The sequence below is a fragment of the Liolophura sinensis genome, chromosome 8 (assembly GCF_032854445.1).
Source record: "Liolophura sinensis isolate JHLJ2023 chromosome 8, CUHK_Ljap_v2, whole genome shotgun sequence".
Lineage (NCBI taxonomy): Eukaryota > Metazoa > Mollusca > Polyplacophora > Chitonida > Chitonidae > Liolophura > Liolophura sinensis.
In genome coordinates this window covers 28,142,986-28,170,766 of record NC_088302.1, presented here as the reverse complement: position 1 = coordinate 28,170,766, position 27,781 = coordinate 28,142,986, and the positions used below count along the sequence as shown (strand labels likewise).

Genomic DNA, 27,781 nt, shown 5'->3' with positions numbered 1-27,781 from the left:
TTGTTACCATGGCCTGCTATTGTATACTATTTCTCTACATTAATATTCCTTTACATTCCAGTCGGTCATGCCGGACCGTGGTCATTCCCGAATGGTATTTTAGATGTAACTTTTTGGTGACCAATGTTCAGGGGAGTCGTGACAGCTTCCTTGTAGTGTCCACTCTAAAAGGCCCTCACGCAATACTCCTTGGTCCATCTTTACGTTTCCCTATACTCAAAGAATGACGAAAGATGAAAACGAGAAAAACGTACTCCACGGTCCAAAGACACCGGACTCTGAGAAGTCCACGGGAAGTCTGGGGAGATCTAAGTCGTTCGACATCCAGGTAAAACCTTCGGAAGCACCCGCTAGCCCAAGACATGACGTAAACGTCAACCCCGTGGATACCACAGATGAACCGTTTCGGATATTCCGAGAGAGATCGTACATTGATTTACTGGAGAAAGAAAAGACTCAGAAAGTCAAAGACTTTGATAAAAAGCATAGACAAAAAGAAGTCCATTTAGTTGACGGCGAACTCAAATTTGACGAAGATGAGTCGTCAGAAGGAGCTAATACCAAACCGGATGAGAAGTTAGTGGAAGGGAATCCTTTACCGGATCATTTGGGCAAGTTCCCGGATAAACTATTGGGTCAGCCCATCGAGGAGATAGACCCCAATATAACATCTAAGGTAAGTGCATGATATAGCCTTACGTTTGTTTGGTAATTGCATAACGGAAATAATAAATTATTTATCATTTGTACGCTTCTGGGCCTAGTTGTTCAAAAGAGTATTAACCAATATTAAGTCATATTTTGTATTTAAAATTTTAGCCCAATCCAGAAGCCAATGCAGTTGTCAAAGGTCAAAGCATAACTGCAGTAGATTTAGTTCGTATTTAATATAATGTTACGTAATTATTTTTGGGCAAAGTACAAAATTTAAGACTAGGTTTAAAGTTAAATCTAGTATTAAGACTTTTTTTTTGAACAAACAGTTTTGAACAAGTGATCGCAGAGGTATAGGTTTATAGATATACAGATGTGTGTATAGTGTGTTTTCGGTGGATAAGATGTTGAGAAGGAACCGTGTATTGACCGGTTGTCCTTCCAGTGCGTCTTTGTTATATAGTGGGACATTCGGTGTCCATTTGTCTACCTATATATATATATATATATGGTGTAAGTCTTGTAATTTTGCCCGATGTATACCACAACACAAAAAGGCAATATGCAGATCAACACAACCAGTATATATAACTGCAAGGGTATGTAAGGTCCACACTGATTGATTTAATATTTGATTTAATGCACATCTTAATAGCCTTTGCTCTATGATAAAGAAGACAATAGACGTGTCATATACGTGTCTTTATCGTCGAATAATTCACAGTTTCGCGTCGATGTTATTTTCCCATGACTGGTTCTTTCTGGAGTTCCCAACCCCTTTTGCTTCTTGCAAGTCTTGATAACGAGAACGAATTTCGTGTTTTGTTTCGTGTCCATGACACAACCATAAATTGCTTGGATAACTTTGAAGCAAGTCACTTGGGCATTAATGGAATATACAACACGGATATGTGTTGTTAGTCAGTGCGACGATCCTTAACCCCTATGTACTCCAGTAAACCAGTGAAGGTCACCGAGCGGTGGAACCATTATGTAAATTGGTCAGAGGAATTGTACAGGCCTACATGCATTTGGGTTAATTATGCCCCAGGGGTGACGAAAATGCTTCATGATTAGCTATTTCCCCGAATACCCCTAATGAAGGAGTGGATGGGAAGCGTTAGGGTATCAGGAGACTTGAAGGTTACTAGATGTACCTGTACATATTGAAAACGAAAGGCACTAATTGACTTTATAGCTCGTTTATTTAGTGTAATGTTGTTGTCATGATAGATGTAATTACAAGCATATACTTCACGTCAGATAGATGGTGGCGACTCTTACTCACTGTTGATGAAATTGTGTGTTTGCCTACCAATTCCCGCAGTACACCGGAAACTATATTTATTTATTTATTTATTAATTTGAGTGGTGTTTTACGCCGTACTCAAGAATATTTCACTTATACGACGGCGACCAGCATTATGGCGGCAGGAAACCGGGGAGAGCGTGGGGGAAACCCACGACCATCCGCAGGTTGCTGGCAGACCTTTCCACTTACGGCCAGAGAGGAAGTCAGCATGAGCTGGACTTGAACTAACAGCAACCGCATGGGTGAGAGGCTCCTGGGCCATTACGCTGCGCTAGCGCGCTAACCAACTGAACCACGGAAGGCCCCACGGAAACTACAAACACTGAATGTATAGCATACACTCAGTGCATGTCCAGGAGAGATAACAATACATGCACACGGCTAGTTTGTTTACCTCCACATATCTACCCATGGTCAGCTTCCTCGCTTTTACATATCCATGGTGAGTTTTTTTTCACCTTCCCACCCCCATGGCAATGTTCCTCTACTGCTAAAAGTTGGCTATATCTATAACATTACACGATGCACCAAGTCAGTAAATGCTTTGGTAAAAGAATGATCGCATCAATTAATGAATGAATGATTGATTGTGACCACTTTGACAATATGTAAGCTATACTACAGCGAGAAATCGGTATGGTGTCCAACACGAAAATGCGAACATTAAAAATATATATATTTAAAAAGTCAGGCGTTTTTTTTTTTAAACCATGCAGGTAAAAAGCATAGAATATAAGATAAAGTACGAAAATAACATTTAAACTTATGCAAATGTACATTTTCATTCGCGTTTTCCAAGTGTACTATCAGTTTTTCATATATGCACGCAGAAAAACCATCTATGCTTGGTATTGCTTATCAGATTTCCATAATTGGGAGACACCATGTTTCAGGAACAGTGGGATGCCAACACTAAGAGGGGATTCTCTAACTGAATACAAATGTCACTTCCAACACAAATCTACCGTAACACTGTATTGCTATACACACACACACACACCTATACACATGGGTGTTTACCTAAATAGATACATATATTCACACAATTAAGGTCTGTCCAAGTCATGGCACATTAAAAGCAGGGTTTATCCATGTTGCCCATAACGATAAGCTGATTTATTCTGAAATCTTAGACGTGTTATTTATAAAGTTTCACTGTGACGAGAGCGCCAATGGCTAGAGTTATGTAATGCCCTGTATATACACAGATTATCCTGATCTGCCATGTTGTTTAAATTATACGCTTTCTTCGTTCGACCTCTTGTAAGCTCGAGTACCCGCCTGCGGAATGTGGAATACCCGCCTGTGGAATGACATTTGAAACATACAAATCCGCCACAGATGCATGCGTTTGTCACGCATTTATTGCTTGCATACATGTACACATGACTTTCCTCATGTAATAAACGTTTAATGGTGATGGAAACACATTTATTAATTTTTCAAAATGGAGAATGTATTCTGTGAGCGTATACACAAACGCACACACACACACACACACACACACACACATATATAAATATATATATATATATATATATATATATATATATATATATATATATATATATGGGACTTTCCTCTCTACAAATTTAGAAAAAAATTTCCTTTTTACTATCTGCCTGTGTGCATGTGGCCTGTGTTCCCTGATTTTTGCCAAATAGATATTTGTCGAGATTACATGTGTATGTACGTCAGTAAACGAATATCAGATACAGCTGACGTATATATAATCTCACTGCACATTGTAAAATGTGAAGCAGTTCGGTGCATGATATACCCTTCAGAGTTCTATGTAGTTTCTTCCACCCGTAAAACTAACCGCGATGATATACGTGAAAAACTTCTTGAGAATGGCATTGGACAATAATCAAATAAGTGAATAAATATAAACTACGTTGACACATCTCTGACCTCGACGAAACAACTGGGAATAATTTGTCTCTTTCGCAGTTATAGGCTAAATATATGACTTCACTGATAACCTATAATTTGCGTTCTCCATTTCCTTTAGCTTTCAGTTTTGTTGTTGGATTTAGCATAAAGATAACAAAAATGATTTGAATGAAAGATTTTTTACGGCTTTACGTGCTCTCTGGTCTACTTTGTATCTTGTAAGGCCGTATCATTTACATGTACTTTTGAAGGTTTTGATAAAACGGTTTGTTATTCAGTTCAATGTCGTTGTCTCCTGCCATTTGGCCTCGTGCCTTCCGTTTTTATGCAATTGGTTGTGCTTAAACTGGCTATGCCAGAGATTTTTGGCGAGAAGCCAGTCAGCGCAAATTCCGACTAATTTTTATCAATCTCGTCTGTGCACCTGTTAGCGTTCAAAATCGGTAATAATGTCCTTAAATTTATGAAGTGGGTCCTTCAATTTTTCAAACTTTAGAATTTTAACCCTGTAAATAATACGAGAAATCTACTGCAAAACAATAGTTTGAGCTATTCTAATACAGAAAATGTTGCCTGATTAGTGAATAAGGATTTTTCTGCCAAAAAACACGGATATAACGATCTCTATCTCTATTGTCATGGATCAGGTTTCTTGTCATCTGCATGTTTGTTAGCTTCGCAAACCGTTATACAGATTTTTCCCGACCCAAACTTACATCTATACGTGTTTTAATCTCACATCTCCGACAATGGCTTTTTTTGTGATAGCGCTGCATCATGTTTTGGGTATTTGTTTTTATATGGTCGTATGGTTCACAAAAAATATGCAAAAATGTCTAGCGATGAAGGTTTTTGTGCAGTGGAACTGCATGCATAAGGACATTTTAACTGGATGTGAGAAAAACTCTGAATCTCCCAAGAATTGTAATGTACTCTCCATTTGCATAACGGATGGAGAGTGAATTGCGTCAGGTATTTTTCTTGGTCACGCTGACATATGACACTGACGAGATCGTTCTATAGTGCCTGGAACTGGGCTTATTTCTATCGGATGGACTCGGCTTGCCTGATCATATTACAGTATACGTGAGAACGTCCTACAGTACCTGACATTGAGCTCATTTCTATCGGCTGGGCGTTTCTTGCATGGTTGCATTGCCATATCGCGTGAGATCGTCGCAGTGTCTATAACATTCAGCTCATTTCTATCAGCTAGGCTTTTCTTGCATGGTCGCATTGCCATATCGCGTGAGATCGTCGCAGTGTCTATAACATTCAGCTCATTTCAATCGGCTGGACGTTTCTTGCATGGTCGCATTGCCATATCGCGTGAGATCGTCACAATGTGTATAATATTGAGCTCATTTCTATCGGCTGGGCGTTTCTTGCATGGTCGCATTGCCATATCGCGTGAGATCGTCATAATGTGTATAATATTCAGGTCATTTCTGTCGGCTAGGCTTTTTTTTTCATGGTTGCATTGCCATATCGCGTGAGATCGTCGCAGTGTCTATAATATTCAGCTCATTCCTATCGGGACCGTCCCCGCTAGTACAGTTGGTGGAGCGTCCGGGAGCGGTAGATCCAGGATCAATCCTGGGCCGAGTCACACCTAAGACATTAAAAGAAGAAGTTGCAGCTTCCTCGCTTGGCGTTCGGCATAAAGGGGATACTGCAACTACTGGTTGACCCGTATCAATATAATGGCTTGGGCGGGCAGCTTACTTGCCTTCGGTAAGACGCCTCAGTGAAGCAGCAGTAGATAAATGAGCGGTGAAAATCCGTCCTGCAACAAGAAGGCACATTACATGCATTCTAAGGATTCATTCGTCGCCATATGACAGAAATATTGTTAAGTACAACGTTAAACCCAAAGAACTCATTCACTCATTTCTATCGGCTGGGCTTTTCTTGCATGGTCGCATTGCCACATCGCGTGAGATCGTCACAGTGTCTATAACATTCAGCTCATTTCTGTCGGCCGGGCTTTTCTTGCATGGTCGCATTTCCATATTGCGTGAGATCGTCACAGTGTCTATAACATTTAGCTCATTTTTATCGGCCGCGCTTTTCTTGCATGGTCGCATTGCCATATCGCGTGAGATCGTCACAGTGTCTATAACATTTAGCTCATTTCCACCGGGTGTGCTCTTCTTGCATGGTCGCATTGCCAAATCGCTTGTGATCGTCACAGTGCCCAATACTATTCAGCTCATTTCTTTCGGCACGGCTTTTCTTGCATGGTGAGAACGTCCTAAAGTGCCTGAAACTGATCTCATTTCTATCGGGTGGGCTAGCTGTTCTTGGTCACATGAGACAATGCATCGGACTTATACCATGGTATAAAACTGCATACACGAAGTAAACTATATATATATATATATGAACTAACAGCATGAAAGGTTTCCCTCTATGAGAAAGTTGGTCTTTATAAAGAAGGGCTAATGCTATAAATATGTATGCATCCATCAACGAATCTATCATATGAATAAGAAAAAATACGTACACAGGAAAGGAAATGTCCGTCTTCTTTTATCGTGATAGAGACTCACAGGCTATGTGTATAAAAAAAACCCAATTGTAATGTGATGCATAGTTTTTGGATAAAACAATCCATGATCGAATACACAAAGGGAACAAAGAAATACCGGTGTAACAAGATCCTAGTACATATGCCTTATGAAAAAGGTATATAACAACCAACCCAAAATATACTTAAAACTTGCGCTGATATCAGAATTATAATAAATACAACTCTGCAGATGCACTTCAAGGCGAAACTTTCTTACGAAAACCACAGACATTTGCAAGTTGCAATCTGAGTGCCGTTGCTACTTGATACAAGTCGACAATTATGACTGTGCCAAGCGACAATGAATCCAAACTAAGCTCTACGGCATACAAATAAAGGTCTATATCTTAGCTGTCAAATATTTTCGTGCACAAAGCAGGGGAAAAGCTAAGTGTTCATGGAAAAATGTAAGCATCTAAATACACCTCACATACAGTAAGTTTATATATGCTCCTCGGGCTCTATGACCACGAAGATACATCAGCTGTTGCTTGTATACATGGCCTATACTACATTATAGTCTGAGTTGAGTTATACATAGGTCCATAAGTACACATGTTAAGCCTTAATTATGCATAAGTGTAATTGTTTAGTAAAAGACATGTCAAGTCTTTCACCAGATGAAGCAGATCGTTCTATTGTTTTACTGAATAGCGAAATAGAGTATAATTATACATGTTTGATGAGAGAAGTTTCCACTGACGTGCACGGAAAACGTGTGGTACACTTGGTAGTACTTACATGGCAAGTTAGCAAGCCTGTGAATAGTGCATGATTAAGAGTCAGAGAAAATACGACGAGAAACTGTTACGGTTTATACATACTCCGTACTATGAGTAGCTGAATGGTGGATTTAGTGACAGATAGTATATACGTTGAGAGGGGGAAGAGGTATATACAGGTATATATACATATCTACCAGCTTGTGTTTAAAGGATAATGTAAACTTGGCTTATCCCCGAAGCGTTCTCTAGGAAGTTACCTTCTCTTTGGAGGATGGCCGATCAAATCCACCTAGGCGAAAACTGGGCCAGATTGCAGTGTGGCTGATGTAGTTTACAGTTACGACGTACGAGAGGCCCCTACCGATAGGCCCTACTTACTTTCGGCGGACGTTTATACTTCAGAGGAGCAGATATATCCTGCCACAAATTTATGTGGAGACTGGATAGAGCTACGTGGGATCGTTCTCGCCACACAGTTAGATGGAGACTGGGTAGAGCTACGCGGGATCATTCTCACCAAAGCATACTTTCTTGGCAGGCAGGAAAAATATCGTCTCCCGAGGTTACGATAAACGCCCTGGGCTGCTGCGCTGTTGTAAAACTTTGGGATCTTGTTGTAGGAAGCTAGAAAGCCTTTCAGTTTGTTGCGCACAGTGAATGCCGTCGATATAGATGCGCGTAGGTAACCGGTATATCATGGGCAAAAAAACATCGAGATGTTCCATTCTTCGCTGTATCCCTGCGATCTTATGTGAAGCTCTCGGTACGACACGTACGGGAGTGACAGAAATGTTGTCCCTTTAACACAATCCTTGGTTACCGACATGATGGCCGCGTTTAGGATGAAGTTCTTGCGGGAAGGCTGTGTGTCGCTCAGCTGATTAACGCGTAAATGCCCAGAGCGGCATGCCGCTCAAGGAGAGGCTGCTGAACTTGATACCCGAGAGATTGTGGTGGAAAAGACGATTTTGTCCGGAATTACTGTTTGATTTCCCTTATGTGGAGGGCTTGGATTCTTGTCCATACGAAGCCGACACTTCACAGGGGCCACCTGGGAAAGAAAAGGTACGTTTAGGTATGGCTGATAAAACAAATCACAAAAAAAAAAAAAAAAAATGCTGAAAAACGAACAGTGTAGGCGAGGTCAGGTAGGGACATTTTGCTCCATTAAGCCTCAACAAATGCCAATATTTATCACTATACAGCTTTCAGTACACAACTAAATGCCGCAATAGCAGTAGTAGTATTTATAATGTGTATGATTTAAATTTTGTATTGATGGGTGTTAGTGTGGCTATTGGAGTGAGCTCTGGGACATTGTTTAGTTGCATCACATTTTTCTGAAATTATGCTGCTTTATAGAAATATATGTCCTTGTTTCCGAAAATAAGATATTTATATTTAAAGAGCCGCATGTTGGGTGTTATAATCTAACATAATACCGGTATCTAAATTAATTGTAAACCTACATGTATAATGATAAGAAATTTTCTTAACTTTACCCTAAAATTTCAGCCCATTTCACGGGAAAGGCAAACGTTTTTATTGAATTTTTATTATTTATAGTAATGTGTAGCATTATTTTTAAAACGTGTCAACGTTGCCCACGTTTGAAAGCCAAGTACTGTGGAAAAGTGACTAGTTTGTATTCTCAACCAACTTTATTGGGTCACATGATCTCATTTCCATATTCAGGAACTCTTCAGTCTTTGAAGGGAAAGTTTAAAGGCAACAAAGATCGTCCGGCGGGAGAAATTTGACAAAAAGAGTTTAAAAACAGTGCGAATCGGCAAAAATGACTTGTGTAAATTTGTAAGTCAACAGTACGAGGTCTTCATTGTTCGAGTATACGTTGGTCTTACATTTACTGTCCGGGCGTTTGATTCCATAACCCACTTCACGTTATACCAAACAGCTTCAATACAACAGCAACATATCGACAGAGGTAAACATTACGGGAGATATGTCCCAATTGAAAATCTCTTTAGCTTTTAAATCTGGACAACATATTTAGCAGCCACACGTATGTGGCTCATCAGCTGATGATACAATGATATGTCGAGGGGTACTCAACCACGACGATTTGTATCATACAGTCGAAAGATAGGTCCAAAACTTCTGTGACTGTCGGCCACAGAACATAAGGTTTAAATCAAACGAAGTTGTTTTTGTTGCAATCTGCTTAATACTAGTTCCTGTGAACACACAACATGTTAAGGAACGCTTCTCATTTTCGGGTTGATTGCCATTTGCCGCTTCTGTTCATGCTGTCATGTGTTTCTGGTATCCTGACTAGAAACAACATGAGTTTTCTGGCTATGCAAAGATGTAATCATTTCATGGGAAAGAATCTTGATTTTTGCGTGGGATTTTGAATCATAACGCGGGCGACCTTGTACAGGCTTTTTATGCCTTAGCATGCAGCTCATCCAGGGGTATATTTTTCTCCATTTAGGCTGGTAGTAAAATTCTGGCTTAGCTACAGCTTAAAGGATGACAAGGTGCTTGTTGGTAAGACTACTTTCTTGTTCCACTTGTTATAGTGTGAGAAATTTTCAAATAGTCCCATCACTGAATGCCAGAGAGACCATGAATGGTGTTTTGTCATGATGATCTTCATAGATAAATATTTGGGGCCAGTTCCATTTAAAATGTATTAAGAATGATTTAATCAGCTGTGTAACTGGGTGGAGGAGAATAGCATCATCTTTATAGTAATACTGCTGATGTCCTGCATATGGTTGCTATTTACACTGTAACAGCACAGCAGGAGGTGCAGAGTAGGAAACTTAGAGGAGCAAGCCTTGGGGGGTATAACATCTCCCAGGGAGGGAAGACTAAATCTCTTTCAGACCCCTTGGACTGCGGCAAGCATTGCAAGAATCCCCCTAACATCAAGATAACACTATCTGGCTGTACTCCTCCAAAACATTTTTATAGCAGATACTGAGACTGAGTACTAAAACAGCTACTGACAGCCTTTCACAACAGCCTGCCTGAAAATTATACTTGTGTATGCCTTGAGTCAGTTCCTTTGGTAGGTAAATTATAATCTCTCAAGACTAGGAATGGCCATTGTCATTTTCTGTTTCTGGATGCCAAGAAAAAAAAAAAGAGATTTTTAAGAATACATGTATTTCATGTGTGCACGTAATGAATTTTCTGAACTGAATTAAATTTATTAAAATGTAAATGCGGAAGCAGCATTCAACAATTAAATTAAATGCAACAACTTTCAAAATACAGTAATTCTGGATCACACATGAAATCAGGATCTGGATACACCCCTTGAAAAAAAAGGGCTATACTAAAGTGAAGAAATTAAATCATACAGGACAAGATGGTTTGGTACTGTATATTTGATCAAATTATGTCAATTCTATTCACATTAGATGTATGTATATATATTTTGTTTCCTTATGTGATCAAGAAGAGAAACATTTTGTGTATAAATATTTAGTCAAACTATAGTGGTAACGTGGGCTTAACGTGTATAGCTGTGATGCAATAGATTTAGTTACGGTAGTAAGTAGGATGGTCCATAGCCCTATAATGTGTCGTTAGTAAGATTCTCTGCAGCGTTCATGGTGTTAATGTGTTCAGCTTTACAGCATTGTATCACATGTGGATACACTGAGGTTTGGCATACATTACTTGCATCACTTTAATACTAGAAGCATCATAAAACCACATTAATTAATGTGTTCAGCGGATGTCACTAATTTCTCATTAGCGTGACATGTGACACTCCTGGTGAACGTTTTAATGTCAGAAACTTGTATCTTGCAAATTGGTATTAAGTACTTTTGTTTGATCAGGATATCACTCTATCAGATTATCCAGGTGGATGTGTGCAGCTTTAATTGATGTTCTAAAATTATAGTAATGAGGTAACCATTACTATTTGACGTGGAATGGACGTTACATATTGATTCTACTCTGGTCATCAATGTTTTGGACGTTAAAATGTGCAAAGTATAAATATGTGCTCTCAGAAGCACAAGATAAATGTGCTGTTGACAGTGTAAATATTTTTGCTTTGATGAAATGAGAAATGAAAAGCATACTTATCAAATAACTGAGGTGAAATAATGAAACTAATATCAGTCAGTGTAATTACGGAAAGTAGCACATAGTGTTGCTTAATATTTGTACAAAAATTCTGTCTGTTTGAATTATGACTTGATAGATGATAGCATAGATCATATATGCTTGTATTTTTTCTTTGCTGTTGATATCTGTAGCACCAAGGGAATCAATACAGCACTAGGATATATTTTCGAAGATCTAGATTTGTGTCCTTCAATAATTTATACTTCTAATATATGTAATGACATTTTTGAACTTCCATTTGTGCTTTTGATCGCAAATTGCGGCGGACACACTAGACATTTTTGCGCTTGTACAAGTGTATTTTGTGAATTTCTAAGAAACCGCTTTGTGTATCCGCACCGGTGGTGATCCGCAGGCAATCTTGAATCAGACATGTCAGATACTATTTCAGTGATTGAGACGATCGAGCTGACCAATCAGACAAAACAGAGTTGTGTTAAACTGTGAAATTTTGTTCATGTTACATAATTTACTAGATCACTTGACATAACCTACTGACCATGATGAAGGGAAATATCCGCCTAGTGTGTCTACAACAATGCTGCAGATATCATCGAAGTATTTCATAGGTGGTTAAGTTTGTCCCTACAAGTGAAAAACTCCCCCCAGTGTGAACTGGACTTTAATCTGACATATTTTGTGCTGGATTGTTACAAATGTGAACGTGCGTATAATAATTAATTGACTCATGGGTGCTATACTGTTTGTTTCAGGAACACTATGACATGTCGTTTTTCATCATTCTGTTAAAAATAGTTAGTTATATTGTACCTATTATCAAATTGTTATAATCAGTAATAGTTATGTTGCAAATATCGCAAAAGACAGTTGGACAGAACTCATTAGCATTAATAAGTAAAAGCAGCATATGTTCTACGACAATAAGTGGGCCTTGTCAGATCTTGGTCTCAGTAGATTGGTTCAGTGATGTTGACTCTAGTACGTAGTACCTGCAATTGTGTGTGCTTCAAGCTTGAAGACATATTAAGACTTGGATGAGTCAGTTTATATGCCATGATATTTTCTTGTGGCTGTCTGCTGTTATTTTGTTACATGTAGCTTGTAAGTTTTATATAATATTTGTAGTTAACAGGCTAGTATAATAGCATATAATATTTGTTGGTCCACAGTGCTTGTAAAACTGTCATGTGGTAAGTTACATGAAGGTGTGTGGTTTTGACAGCTATGGGTTCCCTTCAACCTTAAAACTCTTGAGCATGGCTTTAAACACCACTCAAGTAAATAAATAAATAAAAAAAAATTAGATAGGTTAACCTCACTCAGTGGTAAGAGAAGACTTACTGAAAGCTTTGCTATGGTCGTTTCTGTTTCAGACTTTCGTTGTTATTGCCAAACGAATAAAGAAAAAGTTCATCTACCGATTCTCTGCAACTAAGGCCTTCTTCATTTTGTCACCATGGAATCCCATCCGCAGGATACCTGTGTATATTGCCACCAACCAATTCTTCGATTACTTCATCATCCTGACCATTGTAGTGAACTGTATCCTATTGGCAGCCATTCCAGACTCCAACGAGATTCCAGAGTAAGTAACATTTCCATCGTTCATGTGTACTTAGATGCTTTTTGGCAGAAATCAGTTAATATTCAAGAATGTCTAAATGAAGAAGTTCAGAGACCTGAGATCAAACCCAGGGAGCATCACACCAAAACCTTCAAAAATGGTGCTTGTTGCTGCCTCACTTGGCGCTCAACACTGAGAGGTTAGAACAAGGAAACAGGGCTAGTTGGCCAGGTGTCAATGTAATGTGACTGAGTGGGGTGTCATGTCTGGTGTGTTCAGCATGATACTTCAGTGGAGGTCGCACTTTGGCGACATGGACTCGCCCTGCTACACATATGTATTTGTACATACACCTTATAACTCCACCTCATGATATGACTAATATATTGTTAAGTCCGATATGTAAAACCCAAAGCATACATATATACATGCTAAGGGAAGAATTGACTATAGGGTTTAGCGTCACATCAGCAGGATTTCAGCAACGTCGTTGTGAGAACTTGTTAGAAACAAGGCAGCAGTTATGGGAATGATAACATCCAAAATGAGAACAAAAAAGAAACAAACTTCTTAAAATATCTTTAAAATCTGCAGATTTGCCTGCATAGAAATCCTGAGGTCCTATTCTTTTCAGCCAGGAGACCTCATGGGGGTATTTTTCAGGAAAAATGAAAAACATAATTAAGTTTGAAGAGTGATTACATTGAAACAGTTTAGTGGCAAGAACACCCATTGAAACTGCAACTGAGACCACACTGCATATTTGTTCTTACTTTTTTTTTTAAGTCCAAAGTCTGTCTATGTGGTTTTAGCTCTACTTTGCATAATTATTATTATATTGTAGTATTAAATTGACGATCCAAATTGATGCCATCTTTATGAATTATGCAATGTAGTTGATCTTGATCCTTCACTGACAGAGCTACAGCTTTCTCCCATTATGGTGGTCAAGACCTGTTCACAAACTACCTAAAATCATTGTGCTTGAACGGTATGTGCGTCTAGGGTAATAGCTCTTTAATGCCTGTTGACTTCAATGAATGTCCAAACCCGCATAATAATTTACACCTTGGGGAAAGTGTGAGGTATGAAATGGTTCTGATTCACTCAGGACTTATCGGTAGTTGGCCGTGCAGTCACCTGTGAAGCATTATACAATCATCACATGGTGATAAGTATAACCTTAGATTGAAGAGCATTTGTCCCAGTACCAGTCTGAGCATGTTCATAAATACATGTACTCTGTACTGTCAGTGCAGACAAATAGTGTGAACTGAGACATCTTAAATAGTGTGTTACTACCCTAATTCCTCAAACTTTACGGAAATTTTGCCAATGTGGCGTCAAGCCTTAATCATCCATTCAGACTTTTTGCAAATGAAGGAGCAAGTTTTATTTATTTATTTGATTGGTGTTTTACACCGTACTCAAGAATATTTCACTTATACAACGGCGGCCAGCATTATGGTGGGTGGAAAGCGGGCACAGCCCGGGGGAAACCCACGACCAGCTGCAAGTTGCTGGAAGACCTACCCACATACGTCCGGAGAGGAAGCCAGCATGAGCTGGACTTGAACTCACAGCGACCGCATTGGTGAGAGGCTCCTGGGTCATTATGCTGCGCTAGCGTGCTAACCGACTGAGCCACGGAGGCCCCAGGAGCAAGTTTTAACATGATTCAGTTATACACTTTTTAAAGATTTGGAGGAAGATCTACATTGGTTTCAGAACTTCAGAGACTGTATATTTTGTTATTACTTTACACAGGAAGTTCAAATAATAACAGTAATAATAATAATATGTACATGTATACAAATTCCATGAGGTGCAGAAAGACATTGTTCCCTTTAAATTTTTTTGACGTGACAAAAATAATGCTATTGGGACGTTAAACCGAAAAGGATGAAACTGGCAAATCTGTATTTTTCTTAATTTTGGCAAATCCTGTTGAAGTAGTCAATGTACAATATTCTGAAGTAGCCCCATCTTCTTTTGTAATTATGGAGCATGTTGAGAAACACTTATTAATAACAATGGTTGAAATGAAATTGAATAAATGAAAAAATAATTAGGTCTGTTTTTCAAAAAATAAGAAAGTGGCAAGGAAGTGTCTACTAAATTGAAACAGTTTTAATTGATTCATTTTTGAGATATACACAGGGTATACCCATCATAAAACCGACACCCACCCATGAGCAGGAACAAATCGAGGTTCTGCCGATTGCATTAACAAATCGGGGAATCATAAAACATTACATGCATTTGAAGTGTTTGGCATTCTTTTGTTAGTCAGCTACAGTAAATGAGAAGTAATTCTGTACTTGTAAAGTGCTTTATCCTGAATGCACAAACACTCTAAGCGGTACTGGCTGGCTTAAGGATTGTCAATGACAGACTTGCATGTTTAGCTACATCTGTTGATTTTAGTCTGCTAAACTTAGGCACTGTATGTTACGAGAGGAGACCTGGAAAATAGATCACTTGGATGCATATGCAAGCCTCGAGAAGCAGGTGAGACATGCTGAGAAAATAACGCACCAACTTCACTCCAGATATATTGTGTTTTTCAGCTGACTTGGGGGGCAAGCAGCACCCTTTCATGTTTATATTTATTCTCAGTAGAAGCACAGATTTTCTCCTCAAAATAGCATCTGCAGGCAACATGCTGGTGTGCCAGTGATAACTTGACATGTACATGTATGTTACAGACATATGCATTTGTACATGTGTGTTACAGATATATGCATTTGTACATGTGTGTTACAGACACATGCTTTTGTACATGTGTGTTACAGACATATGCATTTGTACATGTGTGTTACAGACGTATGCATTTGTACATGTGTGTTACAGACATATGCATTTGTACATGTGTGTTACAGACATATGCATTTGTACATGTATGTTACAGACATATACATTTGTGAATGTATGTTACAGACATATGCTTTGTACATGTATGTTACAGACATACGCATTTGTACATGTGTGTTACAGACGTACGCATTTGTACATGTATGTTACAGACATACGCATTTGTACATGTGTGTTACAGACATATACATTTGTGCATGTATGTTACAGACATATGCATTTGCACATGTATGTTACAGACATATGCATTTGTACATGTATGTTACATACATATGCATTTGTACATGTATGTTACAGGTATATGCATTTGCACATGTATGTGTTCTAAAATGAGAGTATACTTTATATTTAAGTAGGAATATATACAGAATATTGAATACTATTCCCTTTAAAACCCAGAAAAGTTTAATTTACATGTCTTACATACTGTAAATCTTCAACCTTTTCAACCACTAAAGCACTTTCTTAAGTTTAATCTGTGCTTACAATTGAAAATCTTGTAACAAACGAATTGTTTGTGTCATTCGAGATGTATGCTTCATAAAACCGTGCAAATTATTTGTGTACATCCTACATCTTTCAGAATATTTCAAAATATTGGTTGCAGAGGTGGTTAAAAAGGCTGATGAATTAGGGTACAGCTATTTGCTTTTCTTATTATTGTAACTTGTACTGCACGTGCATCTTATGTCTGTGTTTTATTTGTGTATTTTAGGTATGTGTTTCTGGGCATCTACAGTGTGGAGATGATCATAAAGCTGTTGGCCAGGGGCTTTATATTAAACAAATACACATATCTGAGGGACCCATGGAACTGGCTAGACTTTGCTGTTATCATCATAGGGTGAGTGGAAAACTATATCATGATGATCTGGCTATTAAACTAACATCACAGGGTACATGGAACTGGCTGGGTTTTGCTGTTATCATCATAGGGTGAGTGGAAAACTATATCATGATGATCTGATCATAAAATTAACATCACAGGGTACATGGAACTGGCTGGGTTTTGCTGTTATCATCATAGGGTGAGTGGAAAACTATATCATGATGATCTGGCTATTAAACTAACATCACAGGGTACATGGAACTGGCTGGGTTTTGCTGTTATCATCATAGGGTGAGTGGAAAACTATATCATGATGATCTGACCATAAAATTAACATCACAGGGTACATGGAACTGGCTAGGTTTTATCATCAGACTTCATCAGACATCATAGGAGAGTGCAAAACTGAATTGATGGTTATTATATCACAGGAAACTAGTATAACTCTTGTAATGAACGGCAGAAAGTTGGGACTGATGGATATGTGCATTAAAATGAATAACTTGAAAGACTATTAATAAAAAGAAAGTGAACAAAATAGTCTGGATCAAAAGAAACACGTTTTCAGGCTTCAATCTAGGAGTTGCAGGATGGGGCACTGTAGAAGGTTGAAAGGGCTAATTTATGGTGTTCAAAAAACCAATTACAAGGAAATTGAGCATTTCATCTTGCATAACAACTGAACAAAGAGATAAACCACCTATGACGATAATCATGTTTAGTCAGTAGATGCTGCCAAAGTTTATGTGTACTGATGATAACCATTTCAGAGTTTTTCAGCATTTTTAATAAGTAAATGTTTCACATAAATTCTAAATTTAAAGTTGTTGACTCTTATTTATGTACCGGTATGGTACACTTTCTGTGAAAAAAAAAATAAAACAAAAAACAATTTGAATTCAGTTCAGACAAATATAATAACAATATTCGTAATTGTTATTTGCAGCTATGTGACGATCATTATAGAGAACACTTCCCAGGGAGCAAGCTTCAACCTGGCTAGCATGAGGACATTCAGGGTACTCAGGGCTCTCAAGACTGTCTCCATCATTCCAGGTGAGGGCTGTGTTATGAACACATGTGTTACATTGACCCTTTCACTTGTAAATATATCTGCATAGATGATCCAGGAGGAATTGCAGAAGGAGGGTATCCCAAGACAGCAAATGCGATACAGTATGTAAACCAGTAAAACTTTCAAATTTTGAAATTCAAAGTCTTTGATATTTGAAGTTCAGTATGTAGTAATTTGACCAAAAGTGAAATTTGTGTGCCCAATTTCAACTCGCAGGAACAAATAAACATTAAAATTGGATCTCAGTATTGATGCTGCATGTACCAATTGTTTTCAATAACCATACATTCTTCAAACAATGAAAATGGAAAGAAAAGGTGAAATAAAAAAACAGCCATTGATTTTGGAAGATAGTTCTGTTTGACTATTTAGCAGTGGCTGCTGTGGCCTTGTGGTTTACTGTAGTTTTCACTGTTTCATGCTTTGAACTGGGTTATAACCATACCAAAATCTTTAATGGTTTATTTTGTGGTTTTGGTATTAAGTATTTATTGGTGAGTGTAACAACTGAATGGTGTCTTTGACACAATGCTTCTGAGTTAGTGAGACTTCACCACACTTGAGAAGCTGTCACAAATAGTAATAATGAAAACTTTGTAGAATGGAAGTGAATTTTTGTAATCCTTGATCTGTATTATGTAATAAAGGAATATATAATCAAATTTGTTTATTTTGACAGGGTTGCGGACCATAGTGAATGCATTGCTGAGAGCTTTTAAGATGTTGGTAGAGGTAATCACGTTGACTGTGTTTGTGCTGATGGTGTTTGCCTTGTTTGCCCTCCAAGTCTACATGGCAACGCTCCGTCAGAAGTGTGTACTTGATGTGTCATTGGCAGGGTACACATTAGCTGATGGCAACTATGACCAGTTCTACGCCAATTGGGTGAAGAATACAAGTAGGTTTTTTGTTGTCTTTATGCAGTGTTTATTGCTCCTCAAATCTCTCCCAAATGAAACTTCTGTGTGTTGTAGATGTGTGTCTAGAAATACTCCAAGTTTTTGTTGTCTTTATGCACTGTTTATTGCTCTGCAAATCTCTCTCAGATGAAATTTCTGTGTTTCGTACTGCTTGGATTGGCATATTTCTCTGTTAGTCTTGTAAGATTGTATGAACTTCAATTTTGAATTGTGTGTATACTAATAAAAATAAGGGATATTTTATTGAAAAAGTGAAGCAGTTGTCTTCCTTGGTTGACCTGAGTGATATCTGTCTATAACGTTATGTGTCAGATGATATTGTTGCTATCCATATTGCACGCGTACCTATCATTTATTGTGAAACATTGAGGGTTCATGTCGCAATGCCATCCATGAACTTATCTGTGACGTGTAAATGCTTATTACTTTACACATGCTGCATGTCTAAAAACAGCACGGTGGCTGTGAGTTCAAGTCCAGCTCATGCTGGCTTCCTCTCTGGCCGTATGTGGGAAGGTCTGTCAACAACTTGCGGATGGTCGTGGGTTTCCCCCAGGCTGTGCCCAGTTTCCACCCATCATAATGCTGGCTGCCGTCATATGAGTGGAATATTCTTGAGTACGGCGTAAAACACCAATCAAATACATAAATAAATAAAAACAGCAACTCAGTTAAAGATATGTGGACAAGTTTCATTCATGATTGAATTAGGTTAACTGTATGGAAACTAACTTAACAAGTTCAGATGCAGAATTTCCAACAAGATTCATGTGCATGGCCATGACATGGGAAAACCCTAGATAGCAGTAGTATGTTTTGATGATTATCATGACAGCATATCCTTATATTTTGGGTCAACAATGAAGTGTTCGTTGGGTTTGGAAGGTGTCTAATGGGAGCCAGAGATAATGTACGCTTATGATGTAAAAGTGTTGGGCTTGTGGTTAACATGCTTGCGTAGCACAAATATTCAGGAACCTTTCAACAAAAGTTTCACATGCTGCCCCCACCCCCCACCCCACTTCTCAGTCAGATGAGAGAATATCTGCAAGCAGTCGGCAGAAAACACTAATTAATTTCATAATAAATAGATAAAAGTGGAAGTTCACATACAAGAATACGTCCAGTAAGAAGTAATGTTTGTTAATTTACTCTGCAGGTAACTGGCAGACAAATGATGATGGGGACTATGTGTTGTGTGGAAATGCCTCATTATCAGGGTAAGACAATACTGTTTGCAAATTCTCATTTTTTATGCCATGAACTATTTATCCTACAACTGATGCATTTAATAGCTCCATCTAGATGTGCCCACCATATTAGGGATAAATGATCCATCTAACCTGGAAAACAATGAAGGTAAAAAAAAAAAAAAAATGAATTGAAGAAAATTGAATTTTGCAGTTGTAATCTGAGTGAGATGAACCTAAACTGAAGTAAATGAACCATGTTTCCAGAATTTGTGACACCAACTATATTTGCCACGGAGACTTAGGAGAAAACCCTAACAATGGTTTTACCGGCTTTGATAATTTCCTGTGGGCAATGCTGAACTGTTTCCAGCTGATCACCCTGGACTTCTGGGAGGATATCTATGATAAGGTAAACTGCAAGCCTTCAAAACTAAAATGAATGTTATATAGAAGTAAATTTTCAAGACAGTTACCCATAAATACAAACTGACTCGTCTTAGATTTTGCATAACAACAATTGCTTTTATATGTGAAGGGGTCATTGAACCATTGATTTGAGGGTTACAACCAGTCTGAGGATCAACAAAAGTTTTACTATTTGAAGAGTTTGGTCATTTTTCAAACTTTTATGCTGTTGCCAATAGTGAAATTTTACCAACTGTTCTATGTTTTGTGTAATGCAAGTGAGGTCAGTGCTAAAATTTTAATAAACAGCTATATACGTCCTGACTGCAGTTATCACACTTTGTAATGTATGAGGTATGAGGAAATCAACACAAAATAAAGCATATGACAAAAGTGGGGTGTTTTTGTAGGTGATCCGAACCAGTGGGCCATGGAATGTGCTGTTTTTCATGGCTGTGGTCTTTTTGGGATCATTCTACCTGATCAACCTAATGCTTGCTGTCGTGGCTATGTCTTACGAAGAGGAAGCGGAGAGCGCTGGGAAGGTATGTGTGATGAGCATCTCGTAGCTGATTTTACTGTTACATCACGAGTTTCTTTCAAACCATGACATAAATATGGACAAGAAAAATAAATATACATACATTGCTGAGTGGTAATGAGATGAATGTGTAAATATAAAAGGTAAGTTAAATGATTTTATGCAAATCTGAAATACCTTTATTTCCTTCCAGGGTTCTCTAGTAATTTAATGGGTATTCGATTCCTGCATTTAAAGAAGAAGTCTTACGTTTTCAGTGTTTGGTTTTTCTTTATTTGTTTTTAACATGGTTCACTATGTGCATGTATAAGAGTGTAGAAATTATTGGGATCTTAACTCAATTTTAAATTGATCAAATTACCTACATCTTTATGTAAACATGCAGGCCAACTTTTTCTCAGAGAGTTAAAGCCATATATCTCAGAGATATATGGCCTTGCAGGATTATAATACATGTACATAACATAAGAAAAACATGCAAAAGGATTTTAACCTGAGGTATGAAAAATCCACAATTGGTACGTTGAACTGTAGCTTTGGTGTATGGTAGACTACAGGTGTGTATAGCCTGTGCAGGACATCGCAGTGCTGATGGAACGTCATTTATACAAGCGTATTCTTCTTTATGTACACAACAGCTGGCTGGAGCTAAGTTAGCTCAGCGATGGAAAGCCAAACCACCTGACTGGATGATTAAACTGAAAAAGAAAAAAGTTTGTATTGTAGCTGAAAGGAACTGGGTATAGTGAACATGTAGATGGTGGCAGACTGCTGATTATTAATTTTAGAGTCATGTTGAAATGCAGATCTTAGTAAACCTTGGCCAAGGCTTGAAACATCTCTGTCAGTATTGGCTTAAGACTAATTTTTTAGTGGGATTCATCTTTCATCTTAGAATGATGCTTATTCCTTGAACTCCAAATGTGGTAAATGATCGTAAATTTTGTCCATGACTACGTAAAGTTGCACATTTTGCGTGAGAGTTCTATTGATCTTACAAATGTGTTTTGATCTTAGAAAGGTGTTTAGAGATTTGTTTGAAAGGAGTTGAAAAATTTCAGCACCAGAAGTGATATTTAATGACACTTATTTGCCTCTAAATAGGCACTTTTTGGGTGAATTTTTAGATCATTTACCATATGAAGTGATGATTCAGGTATAATACTGAAGTGTTTTTAGAATGGTGAAAAAATACTATATGACTGTAATGGTCACATACGAATATGCCAGGTTATACATTGTTATAGTGCTTGAATATGCTGGATTATACATGGTTTTATTGTGCCTGAATATGCCGAATTATACTTGGTTATAGTACATACATATGCCGGATTATACATGGTTATTGTGCCTGAATATGCTGGATTATACATGGTTATTGTGCCTGAATGTGCCGGATTATACATGGTTATTGTGCCTGAATATGCCGGATTATATGTACATGGTTATAGTGCATGAATACACCGGATTATACATGTTTATAGTACATACACATGCCAGATTATACATAGTTGTTGTGCCTGAATATGCCGAATTATACATGGTTATTGTGCCTGAATATGCCGGATTATACATGGTTATTGTGCCTGAATATGCCGAATTATACATGGTTATACTACATGCGTATGCCTGAATGAACGTGTTAATGCAGGATAATTTAACCCAAATATATTTATATCAAAAGTTGGAGAATTGACAGTAGTTTGGTTTACAGTTAAAGAAGAAGCAGTGAGGGAACTATAACTAATATGTATAGTAACTAACCATTCTCTACTTCCATCTTAGGATAACAGGCTAGAAGTATAATAAGAATGTAATATCTCTGTAGGTTGTTTGTCCTTAGACTAACAGCTGTGTGTATTTCATTGAGGAGAAAATCATTGTCCTAATATTTGTAAACCGTAGATAAACTTGTAATTTGCAATCATCTTGTTTTTCTTCAAATTGTTTCCGTCTAGATATATTTTCTTATAGACATACATTTACATCCTGACATGGATATGTATGTTTGTTTGATGAAATAACTTGTTGGTAAGGTACATGTATTTAAAGAAAAATAAGAGATGACATACATGTAGGATCCATAAGGTTTGAGTCATTGTGGCAGTGTCTGTAATCTTTCTGTATAAATAATGAAATTAGATACACCAGAACTTTGCATTTGATTTTGGCTGAAAAGATTATGAACTTGCAGCATTTGTAGAATAATTTACCTTTGTTAAAAAATTTGCTTTTTTTTATGTTGCTTCATAGGATAGAGAACGAGAAAGGGCCAGGCTGAAGAAAAAGCGAAATCCTATATATGACATCGCCGTTATGAAAGTCACAACCAGGAAGTTCAAGGAGAACAAACGTATGAAGAAGGAGTCTCGAGAAGGTCAGAACATTGTACAGGTGCAGCCCATGGAGGCGTCAGTAGATGAACCCCAGGCAGACAAAACTAAACTGACAGTGAACACAGGGGCCAGCTCCACCCCTGCCTCCACCCCTACCTCCAGTAACCCCCAGAGGCCCCTTGTGAAGAAACAAAGCAAGGACAGCGGCTTCTCTAACCGCAGCCAGGTGAGCTCCAAGTCCTCTGGAAGTAAACGAGAGGTGAAACGCCAGGGGAGTCAGGAGCATCTGAGGACCCCCCATGATGCAGAAGAGAGGAGCGTGCAGAGTTCAGACACAGCCCGTGGTCACACTAACCAGGGCTACGAGGAGGACGCCACAGGTCCTGAAGATGTAAGTTCTCAGTAGAAAGTTGTATAATAGGGAGGACTGAATAGAATAAATGTTAAGATTTAAAGCACCTCTGATTGTGTAGTGGTACCTACAGGTATAGCTTTATGGTAGAAACATGCAGACAAACATCGCAGGATTTCAGCGCCAACGTCCACAGCATGATAAAGTAATCCATCCTAAAGTGATGGAGGTGGAATTCTTTATGCAGTTGTACTGTACCACTGATTAATCAACAAGTAAGGAAATTATTGGGAATATTTACACATATAAGTTGCGACCAACAAATTATACATACCTGAAACTTTGTGTAATGTCAGTATCATGAAACACAGGTTCACTAGATTTATCAAAGTATCAACATCCACGTTATAAATAATGAGTGCTATATTTAATGTTGAATGCAAAATGTTTTAAAGTTCTATTTCATATTCAAAATAGAGGAGCCTCTGTGGCTTAGTTGGTTAGAGCTCAAGCGCAGCATAATGCAGTCTCTGTGAGTTCAAGTCCAGCTCATGCTGGCTTCCTCTCCGGCCGTACGTGGGAATGTCTGCCAGCAACCTGCGAAGGATGTGGGTTTCCCCTGTGCTCTGCGCGGTTCTTCCCACTGTAATGCTGGTGTCCGCTGTCATATAAGTGAAATATTCTTGAGTACTACAAATAAGAATGATATATCTTTGTAGGTTGTTTGTCCTTAGACACCCTTCAAATAAATAAATAAATAAATATGCAAAATAGAGGAAATTCTACTATTATTTGCTTTTTAATCTATGTTCAAACAATATTTAATTGTGAAGTTTCTAACTATATATTTTGATGAATCACATATGAGGTAATCTGGTTTCAGGAGCAAATGCAGAAAGTAGATGACTATGTCATTATAACAGGTAAGTCATCTTTGTTGTTGTAACATTGTTACCTATATATATCACCTTGTCACTTGAATAAGTTTAATAGGTGAAAAAATGAGGAAACAAAAGGGAAATGTGTGCCCTTCATGTAGTTCTCCAGTATGAAAAAGAAACCACGATAAAGAATAGAGAAAAATACCAACTATTTTTAAAGCCCTAATATTCATTTGTGACAGATACATTTACTGTTGTTCTTTGGGAATGCAGTTGGCTTGTTAATTGCCACTGTCATACCACTGACCAGTTAGGTTACACGCTGTAATCCAGCTCTCGCTAATTGGGCTGTGGCATTAAGTCAGGTGATTTTTCAGGTACCTTGTCACAGTTGATGGTTTACGCTTGGTACTCTGATTTCTTTCAGCCCTAAACCTGACTGCCATCGTATAAGGGAAACATTCTTCATTGTAGTGTTGAACGCCAGTCAGATAAACAAATCAGTAAATTGAGTGAGAATATGTACCGTTGATGTTTCAGCGGAAGATGAGAACACCCAGAACGGTGAAGGCAATGAGTTGATAGATCGGAACTGGTACTGGTGCCAGTTATTTTACTGCTTCATCCCATTCCTCAGGTTACAGAACACCATTTTCGTGATCGTCTCACACCCTGTGTTTGACATCATTATCACTATCGCCATTGTTCTCAACACCGTGTTCATGGCAACGGAGCGTTATCCCCAGCCAGACTACTGGTCCCAAGTCATCGAAATCGCAAACTATGTATGTTATTCCCTTTGTACATGTGTCATAATTTATGTACACAAAATTTGGGAACTTACTTGAAATCTGTGATAATAGTCATGATGATTATTAAAAGTATAAATGATACCATATTTTGGAATGTGTTGACTGGCTACTTGACCAACAAAGACATTTTGAAAGTATCTGTATCTTGTTGTACCCGGCATTCTTTACACAGACGTAGCTAGGTACTGTATCTTGTAACAGATGACAGGAGAATTGTGCAATAGCAGTAACAGTGAACAAAGGCAGTCAGAATATGTGTTTTTTTTGTGATGATTAAGGATTTGTTTCAATGAGAATTTATCGGTAGCCATTCTGTCCCTACCACAGGTGTTTACAGGCGTCTTCATCCTAGAAGCTATTCTCAAACTGACCGCCCTGGGCAAGTTCTACTTCAAGAGTGGCTGGAATGTGTTTGACCTGATAATTGTTCTGGCTAGTATCGTGGACCTGGCTGTCACCAGTGTACAAGGCCTGTCAGTATTCAGGATAATGCGGCTGGTGAGTCACAATGGCACCTGTGTAGTGCCGTTAAGCAAACTATTTTGTTGAGTGTATACGTTGTGTATAACTGTGTATCAAAAGTTTTATCAAAACCTCTCTCTTAGTTTCTTAAGACTATTTTTTACTGGAAGTTTAGGTTGAGACTGCATCTCCTGCTCTGTGTTATCACATGTATGTTCTGTCTGTTACAGTTGAGGGTGTTAAAGCTAGCCCAGTCCTGGCCCACACTGCATCTCCTACTCTGTGTTATCACATGTGTATGTTCTGTCTGTTACAGTTGAGGGTGTTTAAGCTGGCCCAATCCTGGCCCACACTGCATCTCCTGCTCTATCTTATCACATGTGTATGTTCTGTCTGTTACAGTTGAAGGTGTTTAAGCTGGCCCAATCCTGGCCCACACTGCATCTTCTGCTCTGTGTTATCACATGTGTATGTTCTGTTTGTTACAGTTGAGGGTGTTCAAGTTGGCCCAGTCCTGGCCCACACTGCATCTTCTGCTCTGTGTTATCACATGTGTATGTTCTGTCTGTTGCAGTTGAGGGTGTTTAAGTTGGTCCAGTCCTGGCCCACACTGCATCTTCTGCTCTGTGTTATCACATGTGTATGTTCTGTCTGTTGCAGTTGAGGGTGTTTAAGTTGGTCCAGTCCTGGCCCACACTGCATCTTCTGCTCTGTGTTATCACATGTGTATGTTCTGTCTGTTACAGTTGAGGGTGTTTAAGTTGGCCCAATCCTGGCCCACGCTGCGTCTCCTACTCAGTATTATAATCAGCACTCTGGGAGCATTGGGTAACCTCACCTTTATTCTGATGTTGGTCATCTATATTTTTGCTGTGATGGGAATGCAGCTATTCAGAAATCAGTACACAGCTGACAAGTTCCCGAGTGGAGAGGTCCCCAGGTAATGTATGACACAACCATCAAAATTGCAGTTTTAGAGGCCAATGAAGGTCATAAAACTAACTGTTTTTGACCTCACTAACAAACGTTTGATATACATGTATCAATGGAACTCGCAGAATCAGGAAGAATGAATAACTTAGTCATGAATGGAAGTTTAGGTCATATACAATAACGTGCTATGAAGATTTGTTATTTAGTTGTTATTTGTTACAGTTTATTTTTTTGATTGCGTTTAACACTGTCACCACAAATGATCCAGATGTGACATGTTCTTCGCATATAAATAATAGAGCATGAATGTCCTAATATGTTTCAGAAACTAATACTTGTGTGTGGTGTAAAAAAGAAATCTCGAAATAACGTTGTAGATATAACAGATATGTTGCAGATATGTGTGCTTCATTTGCATGTAAATATGTACAAATAGATGTAATTAAGCTGTATGAACAGTAGTTGGATTTGCATGTAGATCATTTGTATTATGTTTGATTAATACATTTGGTATACATAAACTAAGAAAAGTTAGAATTGCTAGTCCATACCATGACATTCATTTCCATTTGTGTGAGTTTTTTTTTTATTTAAATAATCTAAAACAGAGTGTATTTTTTATGATAAGTGATTTAATAACATTTTTCTATGTGGCATATTTGAATGCAATGATACATTTAATGATACATTTACATTTGTTGACTGGGAAAGTGTCAGGTGGGGAAAATTGTGTAGAAGAAAGCCAGAAGATGAGGGATATCTGTAGTACCTGAAAAGTGACAAGCACAACATAGGATTGCCATCAGTCAGTGAAATCTTTGATTTTGGTTGATACATATAAAATCTGCTCCACCCAGCTTTGCATTTTAACTTGAATATTACTTACAGCTGAAGTATAGTTGAACGTTACTTTGCTTCTGTATCTGCAGGTGGAATTTTACGGACATTACGCACTCTCTGATGCTGATATTCCGTGTGCTGTGTGGGGAATGGGTTGAGCCTCTGTGGGACTGTATGCTGGCTGCAGATGAAAGCTGTATGATTGTCTTCCTCGCAGCACTCATCTTTGGCAACTTCATGGTAAGTCGGACGCCTTGTGCCAGTGTTCTACAAGTCACTGACACTGCTGTATCTTTAATAAAGAAGGGATATTTATTGGTGTTAACTGCATGTTTTGTAATTTGACTGTTTAGGAGTTTTATATGTAGGATTGTAAACATGACACATTTCAGTGGATCCTAGTGAATAACAAGTTTATTTAATCTATATTTGCATTGTTTTCAAGTGTGATTCTACATGTAACACTGTTGTGAAACATCCTGTATAATGCTTGACATTGGTGTTTAGTTTAATCGGGTTGGTCTGTAGAAA

The 27,781-nt window shown here is 38.2% G+C and overlaps 1 protein-coding gene across 1 annotated transcript in view; it reads left to right on the top strand.

The window, feature by feature from the left end:
* The first annotated feature begins 223 nt into the window (after positions 1-223).
* LOC135473379 (sodium channel protein 1 brain-like) overlaps positions 224-27,781 on the top strand; it is a 42,355-nt gene continuing 14,797 nt past the window's right edge. Inside the window, exons 1-16 of the mRNA XM_064753229.1 lie at positions 224-676; positions 7,780-7,841; positions 8,875-8,971; positions 12,607-12,818; positions 16,387-16,515; positions 17,447-17,556; positions 18,255-18,473; positions 19,655-19,715; positions 19,953-20,097; positions 20,504-20,638; positions 22,888-23,361; positions 24,206-24,245; positions 24,744-24,988; positions 25,343-25,513; positions 26,224-26,417; positions 27,340-27,490. Coding sequence (XP_064609299.1) covers positions 224-676; positions 7,780-7,841; positions 8,875-8,971; positions 12,607-12,818; positions 16,387-16,515; positions 17,447-17,556; positions 18,255-18,473; positions 19,655-19,715; positions 19,953-20,097; positions 20,504-20,638; positions 22,888-23,361; positions 24,206-24,245; positions 24,744-24,988; positions 25,343-25,513; positions 26,224-26,417; positions 27,340-27,490 — 2,898 coding nt within the window. The remainder of the gene's footprint in view (positions 677-7,779; positions 7,842-8,874; positions 8,972-12,606; positions 12,819-16,386; positions 16,516-17,446; positions 17,557-18,254; positions 18,474-19,654; positions 19,716-19,952; positions 20,098-20,503; positions 20,639-22,887; positions 23,362-24,205; positions 24,246-24,743; positions 24,989-25,342; positions 25,514-26,223; positions 26,418-27,339; positions 27,491-27,781) is intronic.